At 38.2% G+C, this 26731-nt stretch overlaps 1 protein-coding gene and 1 non-coding gene across 5 annotated transcripts in view; one reads left to right on the top strand and one right to left on the bottom strand.

The window, feature by feature from the left end:
* LOC108024295 (midnolin homolog) overlaps positions 1 to 26731 on the top strand; it is a 72498-nt gene that overhangs the window by 32445 nt on the left and 13322 nt on the right. For all 4 annotated transcript variants that reach the window (XM_050884724.1, XM_050884714.1, XM_050884718.1 and 1 more), the window contains one exon: positions 23574 to 23708. In XM_050884724.1, the coding sequence (XP_050740681.1) occupies positions 23574 to 23708 (135 nt within the window). The remainder of the gene's footprint in view (positions 1 to 23573; positions 23709 to 26731) is intronic.
* Positions 15988 to 16060, bottom strand: Trnar-ucg (transfer RNA arginine (anticodon UCG)). Its single transcript has one exon. It is a non-coding gene; the product is annotated as a tRNA-Arg (tRNA).

Here is a 26731-nt window from a genome sequence, read left to right as displayed (position 1 = left end):
TTTATGAAGTTGGTATAACACTTTTATATGATTGATTTATATAATATAGGATAAATATTTTTAAATATATGTTAGATTATTATTACTTACGATTTTTGGCGAAATAATAGGTACCCTTTAAGAGTACCGTGTACCCGGTATTTTTTAGGTCCGAACACCGGTAAAAGCTTTCTCAGTTGTTTTGCTTTCTCTCCGGCGCTCTCCATCTCTCCTTCTCTCTCCCGCTTGCGGGGGTTGTTACCTTTCCCAAGAAAGAGAGTCTGGGTGGGGAGGCGGGAGAAAGGCGGCTGAGAGAGAGCGAGAGAGAGTGGCGAGGCGACTTCGCGGCTGTCGGTGGAAGTGCCGTCAGTTCAGCATCAGACTTTGCAACGGACGCATCTGCACGCAGGAAACGCGGGCGTCGTTGTCACGTCGCCGCCGACGGCCCCAAAACATAGTAAAGCGAGCCCAATTCCAGTTACTAACAGTGACTCTATCTGAGGAACAATTGCTGGGAATACCCAAAGACAAATCAAAGCACAAGCCGCGACGAGTGACTTAAAAACTGCAAAATTCCTGTCCACATTTTTTCTAAATATTTTGTTGTTGTGAGCGAGCAAAACTCTCAGTGTAAAGCCAAAACACAAACACACACACACATATCAGTGAAAACGAGGAAAGTGTGCTATAGAGGTGAGTGATTTGCTTTTCCGGGAATTCCAGGTGCTAGTGCTTCCACTAGAGGTGTTTAATGAATGCTAATTGAAAGGCGTAATTTAAGCTGTTGTTGCAAAGGCGCAAAAAAATAATGAACAATAATAATAATGGGAGGACAAACACAAACACAAACAAACATGTGCGCAAGTCAACGTCGTAACATTGCGAAATTGATTTTTCATCTGCTAGCGGTACTTTGCCTTTGCTCTCTCCCAGCGAGAGAGAGAGTGGGAGTGCGGGAGAGAGTGCTGCCAAACTGTCTGGTAGTCAACCTGTCAGGGCAACAACAAGGCAGCAAAAACAGCGCCTAATCGAAGCGGCGCGTTTTGGCAGCGACTTTTGCCGCTGCTTTCGTCATGACCTTCATGACTCATCGTTTCGGGGGAAGGCCCCTCCGCCTTGCCAGCCCCTCTTTCGCCCCCTCCCCATCGCCCGCTCTCTCCCTCGCTGGTTTTCTCTCGCTCCCCAGCTCCTTGTTGTTTTTCTGCTCCACTTTGCTCGCCTGCGCATTTAATTAAATTGTCTTTGCATATTAGCCGCATCGAATTGGAGCGCCTGTAATTTATAGTTGACCCATTGTGTTTATTAATTTCGCCTCCGTTGCCCACTGTTTTTTTGCTGTTTTGCTTTTGTTTTGCGCTGGTCTGCTATTTGGCCACACCTTTGGTCCTGCTTTGGTTTTCCTGCGTATGTGTTCAAAGTGCGTACTTTTGTGAGAAAAATTTGTAGCCTACTTTTGGGACTTTTGGCAAGAGGGTTTGGGTATTTTCGCAGTGATAAAAGGCCTAATATATACAAAATAAAAAGAAATATTTGATATAAAACTTCTCAATATATAAAAGGAACTTAAAACAAATAATTTATTAAAGGAAGCTCTCAATAAATTAAAAGAAATTTAATAAAATATGTATTATTGTGTCTAAAATATATGAAAACTGTTCCATTTTGTATTGGTTCACTTGTTCCAAATCGATAAAACAAAAATATTAAAAAAAAACGCCACATTATTATTCTTAGCAAAAAGATCAAGTTTAAATTATACATTATATGTTATTACATATATTCATTTTGTTGTACTCTTTATTTTTTATAACTCAGGGAAAAAATGTATATTCCTCTTCCAATTTTTTTTGCAACTCAAAACCATAAGTACGAAAAAGAAAAATGGTATTAATACAAATATTTTAGTAAAATTATGCAAAAGAATTATATTTTACATGTAGGAAAAGCTATTTTATTGACTGTAATATCTAAAGGGTTTATTTAAGGGCCCAATAAGAATAATGAACATTTTTGGAGGAGAACAAATGGAGCACTTTCAAAAAATAAACCAGAACCTAACTTCATAAATTTATTTGTTTTTTTAATTTTTTTACTCCCTACAAATGCTGAAACATTTTTAGAATCAAATATAAAAATTGTTTAAGATTTATTAGCATTTTTTTCCAATTGTAAAATGCCCAGTTTCATAAGAGTTCCTAGTCAAACGCCTCCTAAATAGCCAGTAAAGTTTTTAATACATTCTACGCAAACTTTTCACCGAAAGTTAGCTACTTTTCGTTTTCATTTTAATTTAGCTGAGTATTTTAATTCCCAGAACTTTGGTCGGGGCCATGCGAATTGCGCTTAAATGTTTTTATTTGAACAGTTTTCGCCGGAGGGCAAAAGGAGCGAAAAGCGAGGGTCGACGGGGCGGTGGTGTCAAGTTTTAAGCCTTTTAATGAGCCTCGAGGTCGCCCGTCAAACTTAATGAAAGAGCTCGAACGCAGAAAAAATATGCAAATGAATTTTCCAAAAATAGCTGGGAAATTGGGGAAAAGTTTCTGCGCAACGGAGGCGTTGCCGGGATGGATCTCCTTTCATTTTCAACCGTGGCGGCTTGATGTCAAACCCGCAAATAGAGTTCGCAACCCAAAAAGGAAAAAAACCCGAAATGTAATCAAAGAGCAAGAAGCCCATTTTTTTCCCGGCCGTGATCCCTTTACATTTCTGGTCAGACGTAATATTAACAAATGGCTTGGCCATCAATTTGAGGCTTATTTAATGTTCAACAATTGCCGGAAAGGAAAAGGCAACTGTCGCATTACTTATGCCAGCCACTGTCAAATTATATAATCCCCGAGAACTTTCTGCATATAAGGACATGAATAATAAATTATGTGAAATCATGGCGGGGGCGTGAGTTCAGAGGGGTACAAGTCGGTGTTTCATGAAGTGATTTTCCGCAATTTTCATGCAGACGTCTGCGGCACGAGATAAAAAACATTTTAGGCCCAGTCTATTGTTGTCGCAAAGGGGGAGTTGCTGGGCTGGGGGCTAAGAGATGAAAATACTCGACAAAAGAAGCAACAGAACAGCCAGAAGCCGCTTAGCAGAAAAGCTTGGACCTGGGACTTCCCACCAAAGGCAACCCCCAGCCCATGACTACACAGAGAAAAATATATAGCACCATGATCGATGGGATGTAAGATAGTTCAAAGGAATAGCCTGATCTTAAGCCGTTGGAAAACATAAAAAATTACTATAAAAATCGCAAAGCATTCCTATCTGTGCACATAAATCCTCCTTTGGTCCAAGCTCCTAACACTACAGCCTGTTTTACATAAGCTAAACCCTAAGCCTCCCTTGTAAATTGATATTTTCTTCTTGTGCATTGCTGCCATTTCCTCAGACAGACGTCGCACTTTTGCGCTAATGATTAATGGCTGTCGTTGTCCTGGAAGTCTTGCTGCTGTCCTCGCCTCCGGCCAGAAAATGCAAAACTCTCGGAGTTTTCCACCCGCCTTCCCTGCTTTTCCGCACTTGTCGATTGCAGCTGTTGCAAATCTCAACAGCCAGTGTTGATAAATGCAAGCGGAGCGTGTTGTGTTGACATTTGTCATGGGTCTTAAGTAACCAGCTTATCGGGTCTCAATCTTGAGGTGTTCCCTCCTGGCCTTACCACCTGACCACCAGGTCACCCACCCTCCCCTTTAGTTTTTTGCCTTTTTTTCACTCTCTCTCCCTTTTTGCTTTTTAGTCCCCTGCCCAACACACACACACACCCAGGAGTTAGTGTTGTAAACTGCTTTGTAAGTGTCTGCCATTCATTTGGGTTCATTAGTGGCATTTGCCACCTGACAGCGTTAGAGTGGAAAACTTGCGTCGCAGCGATAAACCAAATGAAAATTGACAAGCTCTCACACACGTCCACGCGCTGAGTGTTTATATAAATAAACCGGATGACAAAAGAAAATTCGAAAGGCAAGGAAAAATATGTCTTGGGGCTGGGGTCGGGAAACGCTTGCGGAATTTTAAAATGCTTCAACTCATCCTTTGTTCGCTTTTCGGTTGGGAATCCCTCGAAAAAATATCCCTGGCAGGTGGCAGTCAAAAAAAGGCAGAAGTCAATCGATTGATTAGGCACTTCGATGTCAAGAGAAATAGGGAAGTAGAAGTGGCAGTTGCCATACAGGAAAATCACTTAAAAGTAATGATTCGTAGGAAAAATAACATTATGTTTTATAAGGTAAAATGGTACCTATTTTTATTTACTATAGCTGAGTAAATAACTTCTTACCCCACAAAACCCACAGAATGCTAGCTATGTTGGTGATTTAATGATTCACTTGTTTCACTGGCCGAATTACCTTACATCCCACATTAAACGACTTTATGTTAATTAATTTAAGTGACTTTTTGACTAAGCAGAGCACGCCTTTGTTTTATTACCCTATTTGTTGGGTGAATCATAGTGCTTTCCCGACCGATGGCTGAATAGCCCGAAGGCTCGAGCAATTATTTCATCAAAGATTAGAGGGTTGCGTAACCATTCGATAGCTGAATGATGGCATTTTCCAATTGCTTATTAAATAAGCTGATTAAAATGTGGCTGGGAATGGGGAGAGGTGGCATTTGACGATTAATTTGACTGTTTGGAAATTGAGCTTTTATTTAAAATATTAGGTCAAGGGGTTTTTGGTTGTTTAATTTAATATGGGAAATACATATTATGAGAAATATTCTAGTAAAATATAAAAAGGTAACCACCTTAATTTTCTTGTTATATAGTTTAGAAAATTATTAAATTATAAAAATATTGATAAATATATATATTTATCTTTTTATTTATTCATTTTTTTTTTTGAAAGGAATTATAGGAATATTATATTGAAAATTAAAGTAGATAAATTTTATTTAAATTATATTTAACAATTTTTAAATTTAAATTATAAAATGAGAAATATATATATAAAAAAATTAAAGTCTTTATGTTCTTCTTAAAAAGAAAAAAGTGATAAAAAAATAAAACATATTAATTTTCTAGTATTCAAATGTTTGAAAATATTGATAGAAATTTAATTATTTTTTTTTTTAATCAAGGAATTATAGGTATATTAGTTTATGAAAATTTAAGTAGACTATATAAGTATTTTTGACCAATTTTTATTTAAATTTTACTTTTTTAGGTCTAGGGGTTTCTGGTTATTCATATTAAAATAGGAAATATATGTATATTTAAATTAATGCTTATTAACTATTAAATAGAAATGAAATAATGGAATAAAACATATTCATTTTGCTATAATTTTTTTTGGAAATTTTTGATAAAAATACATTTAAATTCTTGGTAGATTGTTTAAGTATTTTATACCCAATCCAGACAAGTAGCTTCAATATTAATAATCCCAACACCTGCGAGTCCAAACACATCTCTTACCAACGGCGGCTACACCTTCGCAGGTGTGAATAATTCCCCGCTCAGATAGATGAGCTCATCATATATGCAACAGTTAATGATATTACATATATCTATGGTGCTGGGAACATTACTTTTTCACTTTCAATTACGCACCCTGCGCTCCCCAGTGGTTCCGAAAGTGGAAATCTTTTGGCTAATGCCTCCCAAGTGTAATTCGGGGAAGTTGCGCTGAAAGGTCGGCTCCCTCGGAAAACTTACTTCACATACGTATAGGTGGGAATATATTTCGGGTACTGGGGGAGTGGAAAGGCTGGGGGTGTAACACGTGTAACAACAAGTGTTAAGTCAAACACCTTTTGTGCCAACACCCCCAAACAAAAAATAAAAACCATGCCACTGGCCAGCGCAATTTGTCATTCGGTAAATGAAAGAAAGGAACCGAAAAAGTTGGAGAGCTTTACCTGGGCACTTGCTCCATTAAATATTCACCCCTTTTTCCACACCCTCCCCATGTGAGTTTCGTTTATTTGCTGATGTTTACAAATTTTCACGCCAAAATGAAAAAACTTTTCCTGTTTTCGATAAGGTTGTTCTTCGGGGGGCAGGGCAGAAATGTGGGTGTGGATTTGTGTTTTTCGTCGCTTATGCAACCATTGCCATGTGAGACGTGAGTTGTGGCCAAAACTTGTTTTGTTCTCCAGCTCTCGGGCCACTTGTCCTTGTCATGTGTCAAGTGCCGGGGGCAGCAAGCAACTTGGCCGGGCGAAAGTCGGGCCGGTGCGGTTTATAGAAATATAGATTGTCCATTAGGCCGGCCAAACCCTCATAATTTTCCGCTTCCCCATTCGCCGTTTGCCACTCGCCATTTCCGTTGACCATTGACGGTAATGAGTCCAGGGTCCAGGGCTCCTGACAACGCCTAAAAGCTGGCAACAGTTTGCCCAAATTGCTTATTTATGCCATGTGCCACGTCTGTCTGTGCCTGCCAGTGTGTGTGAGACCTATGGTGTTGTATGTCCGGATATACCCAGTAATTGGAGAGCCCGAAACTAGGGACATATGGTTTTAGTGATAATAAAGAGGTTCTGATGTAAAAGGTTTAACAGAGATTTTTAATAAAAATATGAGAATAATAAGAGAATAACCGTCTAATCCTCTTAGTTTCCTTAGTTAAATAATATTATAATAATATAATATAAAAAATTGTATATGCATGATGACCTTAAGTGTCGTTATTATTGACAATTTGCTATAATAAGGGTTTAAATAATCTGGTCATCAGAATAAAAATAGGTTCTGATTCTTAAATGATAGTAAAAATAAATAAAAACGCTTTCAATGATCTGATTTTCGTATATATATATTTTCGTGTATATAATATATATATAATTTTATTTTAATTATGGATTCACTGATCTGATTTTCAAAAAAGGAAATGTTCCTGAAACCAACATATATACATATATAATTTTTGTATATTAAGGGTTTCAATGATTTGATATTTTAAAACGAAAACCATTCTGAAATCTTTCTAATATGGCTTTATATAATATATATGGATTAAAATATTTGATTTTCTGAAAAGAAAATCCTTCTGGAATTTTCCTGTTGAATGAGTTGATTTACTGCAAGCAAAATTATCTGAAAATCCTTTATAAATTGCAATTTATTTAATGTTGCTTTAATATTGATTTTAATGATCTGATTTTCAGAAAAGAAAATGATTATGAACTCTTTAAAAATGTATATCTTATTTTATATCTTTAAATACCAATATAAGAACCCAATAAAATTCCTAATTAATACCGTATACTGTTCCCATCTAAAAGGGTTATCTATAGGTCGATAATACCGCCTACATTGCATCTGCAGTATTAGTTATGTAAAGTGCGTTTAGCTGTATGGTTTTTTTTCGCTTTCGCCAGCCGTGTCGCGGTCACTCCCTCAGACCCCCAGCAAATGTCTCCCAGAACCCACTCCTCTCCAGCAATTTTCGTTGATTTGTCACGTAGGACAGACAAATACCAGATGGGAAATACGTTTCAATATCGAGGGGCCACAGGCATTTGGCCGGCAGATGGCGCTGCGGTCTCGCTCGGCGAGTGACCACTGGGGGCGCCATAGTGTTCAAATTGCGAATTATGCTAATTTGCATTCTCCGCTTCACTTCCTGCTTTTCGCTTTCTTCTTCTGCCCCCTTCTTCTCCTTCGCTTTCTCTCACTTTCTCTTTCCCTGTTGCTCCCTTTCCGCCTGCTTAATTCACACTTGTAAACGTGCCAAAAAATCTAGTTTGCTACATTTCCGCCTCTCATTCGATTTTACCGGGCAGGGTTATGTTTCATAAAATATGCACAAAGGGGAGTGGAAAAAGAGTGGGAGGCGGTGGTGAAAGGGGCTGGAGAGAGATGAGAAACGGTCAATGGTTGGAACACCGAAAAAAATACTATATATACTATGACTCTAGACTAGGTTTTATAGAACCATGTAGTTAAATAGGTTTTTATTAATACAATATTAGTGGAATAATTATTAAATGATTGTATTTTTAATTCTTTCTCCAAATTCTTGGTATCTTACAATTATAAATATATACAATTTTTAATATTAGTTGACAAATTTTTCGAATTTTTTTAATTATACCATGTTTTTAAGCATTTTCATTAGGAGATATAAAATGATGTTAGATTAATTTAAAAAAAATGTATGATTGCTAAGGTTTGAAAACCCCAGAATAACGATTAAAAAGTTTGCAAGCTGAATTAAATATTTACATATAAAAGCAAACCTATTGGGTGATTTTGTTGGTCAGTGCATTAGTCACCGTCCCGAGAGATTCCACACGGAGCATAATGCGTCATCGTCGCCGGTGCCCTTATATCGAGCGTTACACCGCCACACCGGCTCACACAGATACTCATACCCATACTACTAGGGCCCCCCACACCCATACAAACAGCCGGAACACCAATACCAATGCCTCGTCACATGTGCGCAACAAATTGCGTCTGCCGCTTTGAATTTTTGCGGTTACATTTCCGTTGCACCGACAGGCGACAACAGCGACATCGACGGCATTTCAATAAGCCAAAGGCAAGGAGGCGATGAAAAGGAGGCGGAGGAGAGGCAGCTAAAGGAGGGGGATGGGAGAGCCAGAAGATGAAGAAGGCTCAGATGGCAAAAGGACCCCAGCAATCGAATCAGACAGATGGCTTTCCTGCACCATGGCATGCTACCATAATTTGATTGGCTAAAATCGGAAAGTCCCGGGAGAAAAAATTAAAATACTGTTTTTGAAAAAACATTAATTTAGAATTCTTAGGTAAAGCATATGAAAATCTTTATCAATATTACTTTTGAAGAGGTTATTATAATTTATGTTATGTTATTTTAGTTTATATTGTAAATCAACCTAGTATATAAAATGGCTTTTTAAAGGTTTAGGTACTTTTTTAGGTTAAAAGTACCTTATAAAATATAGTACCCATAAAATATAAATATTATATTAAATGTAAATCCCAACTCGTAGCCTTATGTAGATCCTAACTCTTAGCTAACCAGAAAAAAATACTATTTAGTTTTAATAATTAAAATACTTATTAGTGCTTTTTTCTGATTTTAATGATATTCAATGTACCCAAATCTTGGAAAATCGAATATAACTACAAGATACATTTGGGCTACATTTTAAAGATACTTAGTGCTTCCTTTGGGCCCCACTGTGCCGGCAGCTGCAGCCGGAAAGTGTGCAGCGTGTGTGGAGAAAAATATAAATCTGATTTATGCCCCTGGCTTTTGCCGGCCCCTTGGAAGTGGCCACATGTGGGTGCCAGAGTGTGAGATAGAGATTGGAAGAAATCGCAGCAAATTCGCATCAAATTTTCATATTTACTATGAATTACAAATTGTCAGATTATGGAAATGGTATTTCGTGCCGTTGGCCCAGCTGGGAATCGGCTTTGGTTGTAGCCTCTTTCGGTTATTGATCCTGTACAACACTCACAATGCACTGAAGTAAATAGTAGCACACATACTTGTTAGTTAGCCTAATATTCATCAGTAAATAACAAATATTTTTTAGTTTTATGATCGTATATTCTTTTTTAATAAAAATGTAATTTTTAAAAACCTAATTAGGTGCTCATAATTAAATAATTATAAACATTTAATTATTTGTTATAAATTGAATAATTTTTTTTTTTTATCAATAGTTCAATATATAAAGCGTGCCAAGTGTGACCATGCTCATGCTGACCATATCATCTAGTGAAAACGGGGTCAAATGTGACCATGCTACTTACAAAGCTGTAAAAATTAGTTCCTCAAAAACCTATTCTCTCAGTGCAAATCCTTTATTACTCATAATTTGCACGAGTGTGTGTGTGTTTGCGGTCCCTGTGTTGGTGCGTAGTTAAGATAGATTTTTGTTGATGTTATGACTCATGCATGTCTGCCGGAAAGTGGAATAGATAGATTCATAAGAGGGGATCAAGCGTTGGGAATGGGGCGGGCCTTTCTGGCATGAGGCAGAGGATTAGGTGGCCAGGATGTTAGCTCCTGGGTTCTCCACTCTCTCTGGCACAACCTGATACCCAGAAAAGTTATTCCATTCCAAAACCATAATACCTGTGGACAAATAATTACAACAACAGCTGAGTGGTTTGATGGGTTGCCTGGGTGGTGCGCATGTAGCATATTTAATGACAAAGGAACTCGTGTCAAGGATTACTAATTAGTGTCTGGACGTTGACGACCACGATGATGAGGTTTTGCTGGCTGCTCTTGTTGCTGTTTATGTCCTTCGGCTTAAGTGCACACCCACCGAACAACCGACCGACCGTCCCCATAAAATCCCTCAAAAACCAACATTTTGGATGGGGTATTTTCGTTTATATTTGCTTTTTAAATTGACTTTGGCCGCCGCGCTGGCAAATTGAGTTGTCCAATGGCGTCTGTCTGATAAGCGTGCTCGATGTTCCATGTCTTACCTGCGGCTTAAGTGAAATTTCCTCGAGGGTTTTTATTTTTGGGGGGTGGAGCAGCTTGGGGGATTACACTTGTCCTTTCCGTTGGGTGGAGGGGCGAAATTTTGGGCGCGATGGGTGGTGTCTGTTTAATTGCAGTGGGGCACATTCTCGGTTTCTTTAGTGGTTCGTACAAAAATGTGCGCCATTTGCGGCTGCTGCCTAAGCTGATTTGTATTTAATGAGCTGTATATCCTTAGACACACTCACGCACAGGTACACAGAAAGGAAAAAGAAAAACTTGATTTTCTAAAACCTAATTTTATAAAAAAAACATTTATAAATTCTACTTAAATGTACATTTAGAAGGGTGATTACAAATCACTAAAAAAGTGTGTCTAAAAGTATGCAATTATATATTTTTGTAGTTCGTTAACATTAAATGTAAGGGGGTGTCACAAAAGTTTTAAAATCGCCGAAAATGATGCCTGGAAGAAGGCAAAAATATTTCTGTAGCCATATTTTTTTTTTTTTTTTTTTTTTTTTTTAATTAACATCTTTATTTAATATAATCCAGGAACAGATCTAATTAAAGCCTTTAACCTAAATGTTTTCTTAAGTAAATAATCTCTTAATTATAAATTATAATTAGTTTTCAACTAACTGTAGCCATAAAATTCGAAAAAAATACATTATATTTTTCACTGCATACTTTTAGACACATTTATAAAAAATATTTTTAATTTTGTGATAATAAATAAATAAATTCTTATACAAGAATATTTTTGTTTTGTAAATTACTATTACTGTTAGCTAGTTATTTTCCTCAGTGCTGCTCGGTGCAGACAGGCACTTATAAAAGCAGACAAATTGCCGTTAGTCTCGACAGCGAAATGAAAACATTTACTTGAGGGATAAGGGATTAAGGCTGGAAAAGTGTGGAATTCCCCCCCAAAAAATGGGTGGCTGTGGGTGTACGGCTGCTACCTGTCAGCGACTTTTCCACTCTCCGAAAAACATCAACCTCACATCATCGTCAATTACTTGTTTATCTTGCGGGGCCAGTGGGAGGTTGGGTGGAGCTGGGAGGCTGTGTGGGTGGTGCCTTCACTCAGGCTTATCCACAGAAACGACGTATTTGCTTAGCATTATGCCCAGCTCCGTTTTTTGATGTTTTAACCCCGCGGCGAGGGCCTCATGCTCTTAACCCTCGAGTGCAGATTCATAAATTAAATTCCTCGAATATTTTCGGGAACAGAACATTTCGAGACATCTCAAAAGCAGGCGAAACGGAAGTTGTTTGCCTGGCAACAATTACGAAAAGGGAGCCTGTGCAAGCCTACAAGTTATCCACTTAAAGTTTTCTAGTCTAGCCATGTTGAAATTTAATCTGCTGGAATAATATTTGAGTGTGTGCTTGGGTGGGGGTAATATTTTTGGCTAGGAGGAAATAATTATGTGGCGCTTCTAATTTTAAGCGTAAGCTGAGATATTTTGTTTGAGGAAGGGCTATCATAGGGTTTTAAATAAATTACTTTAGTAAATAATTTTGTCTTGAATTTACAAAAAAAATTAAAATTACCATGAAATATATATTATAATTGCCTAAATTAAGTCAAATACTCAGGGCTGGTAACACTAATTCATTATTCTTTTAACAGTAGCCGTATTAAAGAGTTTGTTAAACAAAGTATGCAAGCGTGTTACAAAGCTAAAAAATCTTTTTAATAATTATTTGTATCTCTTAAATTTATAAAAAAAAATTAAAAATCAAATTTACAAAGATGTTTAGTGCTAAAATTGTCTATATATGGTAAAATACTTAGAGCTGGTAACACTAGTTTTTTATTGGCTGGACAGTATCCTCATCTAGGAGAGGCACACATCTCAGCTTTTTTATCCTTAGAATATTTTAACATTCTAAGAAAAGCCTTGAAGCTTTTCTTGGCATCCGCTGGCTTTATATGCGGCATTAAAAATTAAATATTTCTTTTCAATTTCGCCAAGCAATCTTTTCAATTTGCTGGCCATAAATTCAGAGTTCCAAGGCTGCTTCTGTCGCTTCACGGCTAAATCTAGCTCATTGCCATGGCTTTTTTGGCAACGATTTTTTTTTTTTTGGTGGAAATTGTTTTGAGCTCGCTGGACTAATAACATTGACAATGGGGACTGGGGGTCCTAAGAGTGGGTCCATTCCCGACCGATGCCACGCAGCTGTGGCTGAGTCATAGACAAGTCATTAACTGCTCGGAGGGGTAATCCCGATGGTGGCAAGTCCTGCGAGTCCTTGGCCGTGGTGCCCCCAGCTGCCTTGGGCGGCGGACAAAGCTTAATCGACTCTGCCCGCATTAAATGCGTGCGGTTAGCCAAGCCCAAAAGTTTCCTCTATCTGGGAAAAGTGGCGTGAAAAACAGTTTTCCCCCTGAAAGCGGGCCAAGAAGGCAACCATCCATCCCCTCTGGCTGTTGTATTATTTATGCCCATAAAAATATTATTGCCATTTTTTCGCATTTGGATTTCTTTCTTTCGCCCCCCGCTTGTATTATTTTGTAGACGTCATGCAGGAAGAGCCGGCGAGGAAAACCCCAGAACGTCTTGTCAAATGTCAGGCGTGAAGTGTTTGTTGATGCGCTGCCATGCTTCCATGGATGTATGTATGAATGCATGAATATCCCCTATAAGGCGGGGGCTTCCCCCCAAGGAAGCGCCGGAAATGCTGCGTAATTGGACCCATATGCTCAGGAATGCCGGCGCTGGATGGAGTGGAAGGGATATGGCCACATCTTGGGTTGGTCCTCCCTTCGCTTGGTGGTGGTGCGGTCTCTGCACGGTGGTGACACTGTGGAACCTGCCAACTGTCCCATCAAATGCCAGATTAGTCGAGCCCTGCCGAAGTGTATGTGTCTGTGTGAGTCGGCAAAAAAGGGTTTCCCTGGAGCCACAGCCACAGCCACGAAAAATAGTGAGGTTTTCTGCAGGAAATCCAATTTCATTGGGTTGTTTTTAGAGCCTTGGGTTGCGGTTTACTCGGGCAATTGCCCCCTCTTCAGGAGAGTATATCCCGCTGTGAGGGAGGAAGTATTAAAAAATGTCTAAATGCCTTGGAAAATTGAGGTTGTTTTAGTGCTCATGGCGAGCAAGTTAGTTGGGGTAGGTGAAACTGAGGAAGCGGAAGTAGTTCTTACACAGATTTCCTTGGGAAGTTGGTGTAAAAAATAAAAGAAAAAAATAATAGAAAAAATAATAATAGAAAACAAATAATAATAAAAAAAATATAATAGAAAAAAAAATAATAATAAAAAAATAAAAAAGAATTGATAAAAATAATACAAAAATAAGAAAATGTATAGAAATTAAAAAAAAAAAAACAAAATAATAAAATAATAATAGTAAAAAATATGTTCAAAGGAATGTGTTACCAATAAAAACAAGCCTACAAAATCTAAAGATAGCATTTTCAATTTAAGTTTCTAATAATTTTAGATCAGAATATTATACATTAACAATATTAGTTAATTTAATAATTAGTTATTTCTTAACTATAATTGTATTTAATCAATCTACTTTGAGTTAAAAATTTATCAATTTAATCTTGCTCTTTAATACATAACGTTTTTGTATTGTATTCAAATATTATATTATAATAAAAAATGGGAGTATTTACTGATATCCTTAATCCTGAAATGAATCTAGTACTAATTATAACATTTTCGTATTTATTTTAAATAATATAATGTATTAAAATGTAATGTGAAACTATGCCAATGAGTATATCACTATTTCCAGTGCATTAATTTTTTAAAATCTGTATTTATTATCTTATTTATTAGGGAAAACTTCAACCCATTACGAATCTGTGTTAAATATCCACATAAAAGTGCAATCGAATTTCCTGTTTGCTGTTGACCTGACCAACTATGACTAACTGGCCATTCAATTTCAGCCGAAAGCCATTAGGAAATTCCCATCACAGAGCGTACAAATCAAGTGTGGTCAACTGCAGGCCAGCTAAATTAGATTAGATAATGGCCAGTGGATGACCAGGATGATGGCTGACCTGAGCCACAATCCGCAGTTCGTAGTCCACGGTCCACAGTCCACAGTCCGCCGAACTGCCAAAGTTTGATTGCATTTTGAGGTTGGCGGCTAACTGGAGCGACTGTACTGTAATTTCCGATCTGCGGAATGGGAATGCGGCATGGGAATGGCCATTGGGTCTCAATTATGGCCACTCGGCAGTGGGCAATGGGCAATGGGCAATGGGCAGTGGGCAATGGGCAATTCATTTGACCCCGCCACATCGTAATGCCCATTTAAACAAAGGCCCGGGAGTGGGGGGACTTCAGGGACCAAATGGCTGATGGGTGGAAATATTCGCAAATAAAGTGGCGATTGGATATTACAACTTTCCGGTCACTGCATTTCTGCAAAGTTCACAAAACTACATGGTACAGGGCCACCCCAACCACCCACCGAGCCACCCACCGAGCCACCCACCGGGCCACCCACCCACTCGATAAAGTGCCACCCGCTCAACTTCTGCTCCCGTGAGCAGAACAATTTCCAATGTTCGCTCAACTGTGGTGGCAACGAAAGGAGCCCAAGAATACGTACACAAATGCCAACTACAGGACGGCGAAGGACTCTGTGGGACTGCGACTCCGTACCGGAAGCAGGAAGTTGGCTTCGCTTTGCACTGCCCCCGAGGGGGGAGAAGGGGCGCAGGGGGTGGCATTTCCACCCATACATTCGGCAACATGTGTAGTATTTAAAACGCAACCGGCCTTGGTCAGCGGCCACAAATGAATTTATTTATTCTACGCTCCCACTTGGCAGCCTTCCCTTCGATTTCCCCCTTTCATACACTTTTGGTATCCTCTAAAAAGGTTATCAAAATATTACAAAAAAGATTACTCGCGTTTGAATTCCATTTCTAAACACATTTCTTAAGAAATAATAAGGTTTTAATATATATACTTAGTAAAACTTTCTGAAAAAGTTATAAAAATATTAAAATTAAGATTTAAATTGCATTTTTAGGACCATTTATTAAACAAATAATAGGGGTTTAATATATATTATTACGTTAACTATTACTATTAATACATTATATACTAAAATAGAATTTCGCAATAATTTATGAGGTATATTTTTTGGAATTTTTAAAATGTGTTAAGGCTTAAGTTTAAGGTTCATTCTTAAAAAAAGAGAAAAAAGGGTTAGAATTACAAAAGGGTTACAAGTTGAGCAAGTTCTAAAAGTATTTAAAACAAATTTTTTGGTATATCCTGTGAATATTTGAATTATATTAGAGTTAAGTTTTTTTTAAAGAAATGCCAAAATAAGGTTCCGATTTTTATAGCCGGTTGAGCAGCCTCTAAAAATATTTACTGAATATATACTTTGGTAAATTTTGTATAATTTCTTAATTATGACAAATTTTAGGGTTTTTGTTAAAAACAATTTTATTTTTTTATAAATTGTTAAGCAGTCTCTTAAATTACTTTACTTTATTTGGACAGAGTTTATAAATTTGTATCTAAACAAAATCTAGGTTATTGCTTTTTTATTTATAAGAAAAACATATACAATTATTACAAATAAGTTTTCTACTTGTTTTTTTTTTTATTATATAAAAAAAATGTTTACGACCGCGGCAGGGGTCGAACCTGCAATCTTCGGATCCGAAGTCCGACGCCTTATCCATTAGGCCACACGGTCAGTTATGCAAATTCATCTCAGATTATTATCATAAGCTATAATTTCTTATTGTTACAATCCACTTACTTTGTTTTTCATTAATTTAAAGGAATTATATTTAAAAGTCATGGGAGCCTTAAGAAAAGAATTTAAAAATGTTTTATCAAACAGATTAGATTGACATGACATTTTAAAATAAATTCAATTTAAATTATAGAGAAAATCAAGCAAGTGCCAAACAACCTAAGAAAAATAGGTGGTACTTTTCATACACATTGCCCAAAAAATACAATAACTCAATAACATGAATTTTCCGAAACAATCTTCCTTTTTTTTATGTGAACTTGTGACCTCTAGAGTATTTCCACTTCGTTTCCGCAATCAATTCGGACTTTTTTTTTCTTGGGTCTCGAATTTTTTGTGATTTTCATTACATTTGGCCAAACAATTTATGTGGCTCAAAGGGGTGGTCGTTGCCACTTGGCCAGCGGTTGGATGAGCATGTGGATGGATGGGGAGGACGAGGACGGCTATGTGGATGGTCCCCGGCCTGCTGCACTCCTGATCTCCTGCCTGCCACCCTTGACTCGCTGGCAAAGTCAAAGTTGTCTGCCGGCACGCATCGCATTTGGTTTGAGTGTGGCGACATTGAAATTTATAGACCTCCAGCCTCCTTTCATGTTTTTTTCACCATTCCTGTTGGTTTGGCTTCGCCTCTTGGTTTGGGTGCTGCCCATGGCAGCAGTCAGGTGGTGCGCCTTTCAAGTGGTGCGCAGATACACGGGTGCCACGCACCACTCATCATCCGCAGCTTTCGAGCCACATCAACTGTCTGGCTGCCTGGCTGCCTGGTTGCCTGGCTGGCTGGATGGCATCGCTTTAAAAACACAAACAGAAACACATCGAAACATACCGAAAAATATTTAATTAAAATTTATGTGCAACCCCAAAAGCAGAGTCAGCGGGTTGCCTTCGTTCCTCACCCCCTGGAAGCCCCGGAAAGTGACGGCTGCAGTCGAGGGAACGCTTTGTGGATGACACCCTTCAGCGACCTCCCTCAACCTGCAGAATCCAGAGAGCCCACCGAACCCACTGAATCCACTGAATCCGCTGGGGGAGAGCACTTGAAACTTTGCTTTTTACCGTTTTGCTCCGACACTTGGAGAAAACTATATATATATTGCATTTCAAGGGTTGAAATATATTGGAATTGCTATAGTTTTTTTTGTATATGTTATTATCTTCCTAAAGTTAAATACAATTTTTTTTCTTTAAAACTAAATATATTATAGAAAAAATACTAACTTTTAAGAATATTACGTTCTTTGTTTTTTTGTATTACATTCTTTGGTATTTTTTGATATCATGAAGGGTTTCCAATTTTTTTTTGTGAAGTGGAAAAAAATTATTAGTCTCATTTTAGCCAATATTTAAAATATGGAAATATTGATATAATATACAGTTCCACAAAATACTATAAATGCATTATAATAAAAAATGTCTCATGTTGGTTAAGTCATTTGAATGACCTTTTTATTGCTTACAACTAAAATAATTTAGAAATTATCTTTAAAAGAACCTCCAATTTTTAAAAATATTTTTTAAGTAATGTAAGTAATATAACGTACATAACATTTTTTTTTGAGTGCTGGTCCTGTCTGGTGCTCCCAAATGTCCCATTGACGAGGCCACGTCGGCCATTTTTAATGGTTCCGCTGCAGAGGGGTCGGATTTGCAGGGACTTGTGGAGGAGCGGAAAAAATTAAAAATATTTTGCATACTTGCCGGCGCATATGCCGCAAAATGCTTGTCCGAAGAGCTATTAAAAAGTTTCCCAAACATAATGAAGGGAGATGGGTTAAACTAGGGGAGCCCTCCCCCCGTCCCTCTCTTAGGGGTGGAAAAATAAGTGTGTGCGGGGGTGTGTGGAGTGTGTAAACAGTTCGCGAAGCAATTGCCCGGTCAGAAGGCGGAAATTTACCTGTAATCGACCACGCATTAACCAAACAAATCAATTGAGCGTTAAAGGCCAAAAGGGCAACAAGGGCACAGGGGCTGGGGCTGGGGCTTGGGTTGGGTTTTAGGCTTCGGGACTCCTTGTGTTCGAACCGTAATTGGTAATTGAAAGTGGCCCATTTGGCCCCCCAATCCGACGAACTAATCAATCAAACGGCGAGCGGAAGAGCATAACAACCAACTAGTTGATAGGAACAAGGTGGGAACTGAGCCGATCGATTAATCAATCAATCAATCAGGCAGACAGACAGTCAGTCAGTCAGTCGGTCGGTCCAACGGATTGCCGAGCAAAGGTCAAAGGGCGCCGGGGGTTTGTTGCCAATTAGCGAAGCTAAACATCTGGATTAGGGCCGCGAATTAGCGAAAGAGAGTGACAAGGGCACCGAAATAAGCGGAGATTACCCACTGATACTGGCCGACGAACTACCTCTAATGCTTCCATCTAACTCAATTAAGATCCCAGATAAGTGTCACATGGAAATGGGTATTTCGTTGGGCCAATAATCAATGTTTGACGGGGTCACCATCGGAGTTGTCAGTCAGAAGTGGGTTTGCCATTAAGGTATACGAATATTTTTGGACAGGTATCTTTGGGTCATCGAAAGATTGATAAGATTGGAGTAGAATCAATATACAAAATAGGGATTTTCTACCTCCATTAATAATGATTTACTTATAGTTTTTAAACATTTAGAAATGATATTCTACTTAGTGTCTTATTATTATGTTTAAAAACAACCCTGATTGATAGTACCAAATCTTTGAAAAGGTAAAAAAAATTGCTTAAGCTTTCTTAATATAAGATCCTGAGGTTTGAATATTTCCACTCTTCTATATTATATCATATTTTTTAATTGTGTCATCCGGCTTGAAGGACCAAATCTGTAAAAAGGTTGAAAAAAGTATAAGGCACATTAAAAAATGAAGTTTTTAAAATCGAAATAATGAATATATTTACTATTTAAATTGTAGGCTTTGAGATTTCCTAACTTTGATCTTGGGCTTTGATTTGAAAAGCAAAGGACATCAACAGAAACTATAGAACTCTCCACAGTCCACCATTTAAATTGCCTTCCATTTATTCAATGAAAGGCGCTGAGGTCACCGGAGCAATGTGCATAGATAGAAATGGCATTGCATATGAAGCACCCACCGGCACGACCACTTTTGTGCTACCTGGCGGTGTCATTTTAATAAAAATCAAAGCCAGCACAAAGCACGGGCGATAGTGGCTAGGGGACACAGAATGCCACAAGATGCAAACGATTTTGTGTTTGTGGCAACGCAATCTCCGCAATATGCCAGCTGAAAGAGCCGAGCAACGAGGACCCACAACTAGGCATCATTTCCTCTGCGCGGCCAAAATGTGTCACACAAAAGCCAGTTGGCGGAGACAAGGGCAACATGTGGCCAGGACTCGGTGCAGTGGGCCCAGTGCCAAAGTGCCTGCGGTTATGCAGGAAAATGCAGCAACAAAAACACGCAGGCAACACCGAAAATGGCTGGCAGCCTTGCAGCTCTTACCTGCAACTCTTGTGCGAAACGAGCGCATTAATGCCGCCTTTAAAATTTATGATATTTACTCGACCAGACAGCGGGGCAATGAGGCAGGCAGCCCAGGACCAACATCCCCGTAACCATTTCCGCTCCCAGATTCGCAGTGCGGGTGTGTGCCTTTTACGTTCTGCATTCTGCATTTCGCATTTGGCTCAAAGAGCCGTGAGCCGGGAGCCGAGAGTCGAGAGCCCAGAGCCAAAGTGGCAATCACGACGTTGGCCAGGCCAATGAGTACTGCTTTAGTGAGTCATCGTCGTCGAGGCGATGTCTGTCGTCCTGCCAGTTGATTTCCCTTCGAGGGAGGAGCGCAACCACCCGACTTTCACTGGAGCAGCCAATTTTACACCGCATCTGTGGCTTTGCCAGCCCGCTTTCGTATTATTTTTGGGGGCTCTTTAAGGGTTTATTATCGAGTGAGTTTAACTGGAAGAAACAAGATGTTTTTGACGCTTAACAACATTTTATTACCCGGCTTTTAATGCGCTGACAGTGTTAATAAACGATGGAGCTCGTTAAACCGTTTTCATATTCTCTGATTTGTTGTTGTTAAAAGGTCATTAAAATTACTTTTGATAAAAAAATAACACATAAATTATAAATAGCAAGGAAACAGTGTTGTATAATAATTAAATAAACATTACAGCGATGTTACAGTACTCCAGTGTTGTAAAGGGGTTCAGAAGTAAAAAGAATTAATTTGACTGATAAAATAGATGTACATTTTATTCACAAGCTGTTGTGCGTTTTATAAAACATTTGTTTTGAAATAATAGTGTTGGATAAGGGTTTAATTGTCGTTAAAAGACATTTACAGTATGCCAGTGTTGTAAAGGAGTTAAGAACTTTAAAGTAATGTGGTATAGAGCACTTTTTGTAGTTATTCATATCTTTGAAAGCTTTGTAATGCCCCTTAAACTACCCAAGCTATGGCCCATGAGCGTTGTCGGTAAAATATATGTTCCACAGCCCAACTGACCCATGTCAGTGGATGTTAACACCTCGAGACGCAGACATCGGGTGCACTAACCGGCCAATTGCCCGGGCAAGACACCATCGCCGGGTCCTTCCTCCTGCTGAATTGGCCTTTCAATTGCACATCATGGCCCCGGGCCATCACCGACAACATCTGTGCACAAAAGTTGGCCATAGTTGCCCTTTCATCCCATGGACAGAGCCAGTGCTCCAGCCTGGATTTTAAGTTTATTTCATTTCATTTCGTTGCACGACGTTCGCATGTCAACACCTGAGACGCTCGGTTTCGGAACATTTTCACTTTTACTTTTATTTTTGTAATTTTCTTAAGTGTTGTCTTGCTCCCGGTGGCTGAAGATATTGGCAGCATGTTCTGTCGTCTCTGCTGGATTGATTTTAATGTCGACGAGGCGGCGGTGGAGTGTGCCGGTCCCTGCGGAAGTCGCTTCCACCGCGATTGCGTCGATGTCACCGGGGATGTGGCGCAGCAGCTCCTGGCCACCGGCAGTGGTTACTTACATTCCGGTCTAGAATGGTATTGCCGCACTTGTCGTCAACTTTATCGCCTGCAAGTGTACTTCGAGGTAGCTATAAGTGAGGCCCCGACATCCCACGGATCTGGGAGACCTGGGATTTACGGCCCGTTCGCGCTTGGCTGCCCGGAAACTTTACTCTCTGATTGAATTTGTGGCGTGTGCCTGCGATTTCCTTCTTGAGTTCTGAGTTGACCTTGTGGTGACAAGTTTCCCAAGCTAGCAATTAAATAATGCTTGGTCCTCTGATTGCTCGGAGGGATAAGATTATCTTAATAGTGTTGACAAAGTAGCTTGAAAGCAGGTGTGGCAACTGTACTTAGTTTAGTTGTTCCTTTGCGAGAAATATAAAGTGTAGACCATGCTGAGTTTCTTAGCTTATGTGTTCGACTGTTCGTGTTTAAAAATGTAAATTCAAAGTACAGTCTGCTTGTACACAACTGTACTTATTTTCATGGTTTTAAGTGTAAAGCTAATATTTCGTAGCTTGTGCTGTGCCCAACTGTACTTCTTTTGAGTTAACTTTCAAACTGGGAATGTCTTTGTATAGATTTTTTAAAAATTACGTTTTTTTTAACGCAACTGTACTTTTAAGGCAAATAATAATCACAACAATGACTAAGGAAATTAGGTTAAACTGTACTTTTTGTGGCTTTGCAGTTGATTGTAACTGTTGTGTTAATCAACAAATGAATATTTGGTAAATAAGTTATGCAAATGAAACAGACCTAAGAATTAAAACAGTTACTGATTGGAAATATGTACTTAGAAGCATCAAAGTTAAGTGTACTTATGAGAGTGTTTTACTATTATTAATATTAATATATTATTTTTAAAATCATCTTAAGCTAGACTTATTTAAACTAAGATAAATAGCGAACCACTTTGACTCAAGCCAAAGACCTAGCTGTGCTTATGGGTATTTAATAACCTCCACCTACTAACCCTTTGCTACCTACTGTACTTGCTGCACTAAATGGATTTTTAAGGAAAACCCAGTGAGATAACCGAAATAAGTTTGGCTTAAGCCGGTAATTTGTAGACCGCTTTAAGCCATCTCGATTCGTTTCCATCAGCTGCTAAGCCCGGCTGCTTTTCTTATTCTCCCTTCCCAACCTGCCATATATATAGAATCATATAGCACTATATAACACCCTATAACACCCCATAAGACCCCCTGCCCCAGCACTTTACGTTAATTGCAATACTCAAGACTTTTTCCTCCGTATCAACGGCAACAAAGCTTTGTACATTTGCATCATCTGGACGGGGATCCTTTGGATCCAGGTGGAAAAAGTGGGTGGCAACGATATGGAGGGGATGTTCCTAGGTCCGAACAAAAGAGCCAGCTGGAAAAGCATCGTCGCCATTTTTAATTGTAACTGTAATTTAGCCATTGTTGTACACTTTTGATGACGCAGACGTTCAGCCAAATGGCAAGAAGTCTGCTTTCGGGCCCAAAAGATACGGTGGGTGGTGCTGAAAAGTGGGTGGTAAAATGGGTGGCGAGAGGAGGCAAAAAATGAGGAAAAGCGGGGGAGGTCCGCACACTTGAGGTGCACGTGTCGTGGCGTTCGTTATTGTTTTTCCCTCGCTTGCATTCACTTTTTTTGCACCCGCCTTTCATTCGGTTCAAGGGTATTCGCATATGTGCCGGGGCATAAAGCATTCCAAATTTATTTTAAGGTTCCGAAAAAGCCAAGAAATTGGTCTATATATGGTTGTTACTTGCGGGAAGAGCGTTATGTTAAAATAATGCACTAAGGGTTTGAAAATGTTGTATATATTGGGTTGGAATTCAGTTGAAGTATATTTAATATATTCAAATTTAAATAAATTATGGTTTAGTTAAGAATTTTATGGCAATTTAATATATATTTTTGAGAACTTTTATATACAATATATTATTATAAATGTTTTTAAAAATAGCCAATAAACTTAGCAGTATATTTATGTGATTTTACGGGTATATAATTTTCGTTAATTTAAAAAGTATATAAATAATAAATTGTATTATAATATATGTATATTTGTGTTCTGCAGAAATGGTTAAAATTTAGTTGGTAGTTATTTTATATTTTTAAAATACTGTCTTAAATCAAAAAATACTATTTTTATCATACTTTCGGAGGTGTATATAAATAATAATTAAATATACATTATAACACGATATATTTTATGCAAATTGGCAAAGAAAATTAGGCAACGATATATGTTCTGATTATTTAATAAACAAAAGTTTTATAATCTAGCTATGCAACAGCCATTACCGACTTTCCAAGGTCGCGTTGGTCAGCGGTGGCTCTGTCACATAACCAACTTTGTATTTTTAGCAACCTTTGCAAATGTTATTTATATCACTTTCTGTGTGGTGTGGTGGTCGGGGGCACTCTCCGTGGCTTTTCCTCAACTCGGACTAATTGTGCTTATCCCTCTTTTTCCCCGTTCCTTTCCAGATTGCCATCTGTGATGATTACAGCCTGCCCGTAGACTTTGTTAAAAAACGACCGTCCAGCTTCGATCCGTGCCTGGCGGAGGCGATACCAGCGAATCCCGAGCACTGGATAGCCCCCAGTCCGCAGACAGAGTTTGTAAGTCCTTGCTCGTTAAGTGGGTGGCTTGGGTGGTTGGGTGGTGGGGCGGTTGGGCGGTGGTTGCGATGGGGCAATTAACTGCTCTGGACAGCTAATTGATAAACTGCACGCGCCGGCGATTCGAGTGGCGGTATGGGTTTTTCGGACAAGTCGCATCAACGTCAGCCGCATCAGCAGTGCGTTAATGAAAAGCTCACTCCTCCTTTATGATTTCCCCCAGTTTTCCTCCTCCTGGCTTATCCCGCAGCGGCAGGCGGGCAAACAAAGCGCTGCTCAAACAATGCACGGACTATTGGCTAAATATTGCAAAAAAAATGGGGGAAAAAAGGAAAACAAAAATACGGAAACACGGCAAAGCCAAGGCAAAAGGCGAAAAATAAGCGAAGCAAGCAAAGGGGGAAGTTGGGGGCAAAATGACAACAAACGGAGCTGCCCAGCGGGCGGTGGCTGACCATAAAAAATGGCCATAGATAGGAAATTGGCCAAGCTGTGCTGACAATGTAGCTTCTTTTGGAGTTCGCTGAACGACTTTACTGACTTTTTGCACAAAAAATAAAATGTGTGATTTAATAAGTCACTATTAAGAATATTTTACACGTTTTTACAAAGGATTTCTAAAAATTAAACTATTTTAAAGGTTTACAAAATAATTTTGCCATAATTTTTAACTTAAAAAACATTTGAAAATTGATCAACACTAAAAGAGGTTAATAGTGTGGGAAACATAATTTTTTCACACTTTTCAATATAATTTCAAAAAATTGATTAAGTCTAAGAGTAATTCTGGCTAATATAAATATCTCGGCATGTTTTGATATATTGCAACTTGAAACTTCATTTGAAAATTACTCAACACTAAAAAGGGTTGATGTTTTGGGTAATATCATTGTTATCGAAATTTTTCGATATATTTTCAGTTTAAAACTAAATTTGTAAATAAATCAACACTAAATGTGCAAGGCACATTTTTCGATTTTAAGTTTAAACTAAACTTACAAATTGTTCAACACTAAAAAAGGTTGGTATATGTTTTTTTCTGAATTTTTGGATAATTTTCAAAGACTTTAAAGCTTTGTTAGATATTTTTATTGATCAAGAACTTGCTATTCAAACTTTATTTTGTTATGGCCACACTTTGTCTTATTTTTGCCACTTAAGTTACCCAACACTGACGCAATAACAGAAAGAGAAAAAAGGAATAGAAAAGCCGCTGAGATAGAGCACGAGATAACCTCGGGCTGCAGCAAATGCGCCGTGCCACAAATCAAATGATGCCCCAAAAACCAAAAAACCGTCGGGCCTCCGACCCCCGTGAGCCCCCGAAACCCCCGGCGCTTCGGTAAAAGGAAAGCATCCCCCTTGGGGGGTGCGTCGCTTTTTTATGGCCCATACGGAAATATTTGGTGTTTTGTTCCCTTTTGCATATTGCCACTAAAAATGAAAAGGAAAGCCGCATGAGGCGCGCACATAAAACACACAGAGCTCCGAAAGCGAAACAACAGAATCAAGGAGCTGGCCTCCCAGCCACTTGAAATTCATTTTATTGAAATTTGTTTAGCCCGGAATGTGGCTGTGCCTTGGCCAAAGTCAAAATGCCAAACGGAGGGCCATGCCAAAAAAATATATGGGATTTGCGGCAACGACCTTCGGCGGGCTGCTGCAGATTGATACAATTCCGAGGGCGGAGTGGCTAAATCAGTGCCAAGGATTCAATCTTTAAGATGGCAGGCGAAGCTTAGGATGGGCCAGGAGCACTCGCATCTCAAACAGAGGGTGGAAGAGCAATCAATTGGTGTAAACATTATTATTTCAGGGATTAATATTCCTTACACAAATATTCTTCCACTTGAAAAAGTAACTCCCTTTCACTTTTTGCTTATAATAAGCTCTGAAGTTCTCTTGACTTTATTGGTTACCCAGCTAAGTTTTCAAAAACGTGTTAGGAATAGGACATACATTTCTTAGATATATACTAATCAATTGGTATTACAAATATTCAAAATATATTTGTAAAACTAATTTCTAATGGAAATATTTTAGAAAAGAATATGTGATTCATTTATTTCATTTTATTTAATCTTACAGAAAAACGCAAAGTAAATTAAATAGACTATTTTACAAATTTTTAAACAAAACAAAAAATGAATCTAAATACCCAAAAAATACCAAATAAGGTGTACAAAATAAATACTAAAAAGTAATAAAAATACCAAAATGCTTTTAAAGCAATTTTCCCAGGACAAAATGTTCTTTTTTTAATTGATAGTCACGTTTTTAATATGCTGGAAGTAGTATAACAAGATTTCAGCTAATTAAATAATCATAAATGTTTTGAAAGAAATTTTCCCTAAGTTCCACCCAGCTTATCCTTATTTTTTCCTGTTTTTTCTACATAATCCTGCCTGTCCGTTCTCCTTCCATTAAAAATATTCCGGCAGCAAATGGCCCAAAGCGATAACGTTTAGCGCCTTTCGATGCTCGTTTTTCTCGGCCTCCGTCTCTTTCGTTCCCCCTATACCTCTCTCTTTCCCTCTGAATTTTCCATCCTGGATGTTAATGTGTGTGTGTGCTTTCGTATGCGTGTGAGCCTCCTCACAATTATTAATGTAATTTTATCTTATGACTTTTGTTTGGCATAAACATGGGAGAGACAGAGACGCAGATCGCAGATAAACAGGGAAGGAAAGGGAGTTGCACTGAGAATAAAAATTAGAATTGGTTTTTAGACTCGTAAATATTTATTATAAAAAATTATTAAAAAGGGAAATTATTTATAAAGGCTTTTATTTTCTTTTTTGTAGATTTATTCACTTTACAAATTTTATAAAATGTAAAAAAATACATTTTTACATACGTTTTGTTTCATTGAGTAAACAATATATTAATAAACTAAAAAGTATTAATACAAATTTTTGGAAACTTTAATTTTGATCAATTTATTTTGCAAATTGTATAAAATGTAAAAAATATATTTTTGTTTCATTTATAAACCAGAAAAAATGTTTTTCTTTTAGTTATAC

Source organism: Drosophila biarmipes, chromosome X (assembly GCF_025231255.1).
Source record: "Drosophila biarmipes strain raj3 chromosome X, RU_DBia_V1.1, whole genome shotgun sequence".
In the NCBI taxonomy this organism is placed as follows: domain Eukaryota; kingdom Metazoa; phylum Arthropoda; class Insecta; order Diptera; family Drosophilidae; genus Drosophila; species Drosophila biarmipes.
This window is presented reverse-complemented; position numbering and strand designations above follow the sequence as displayed.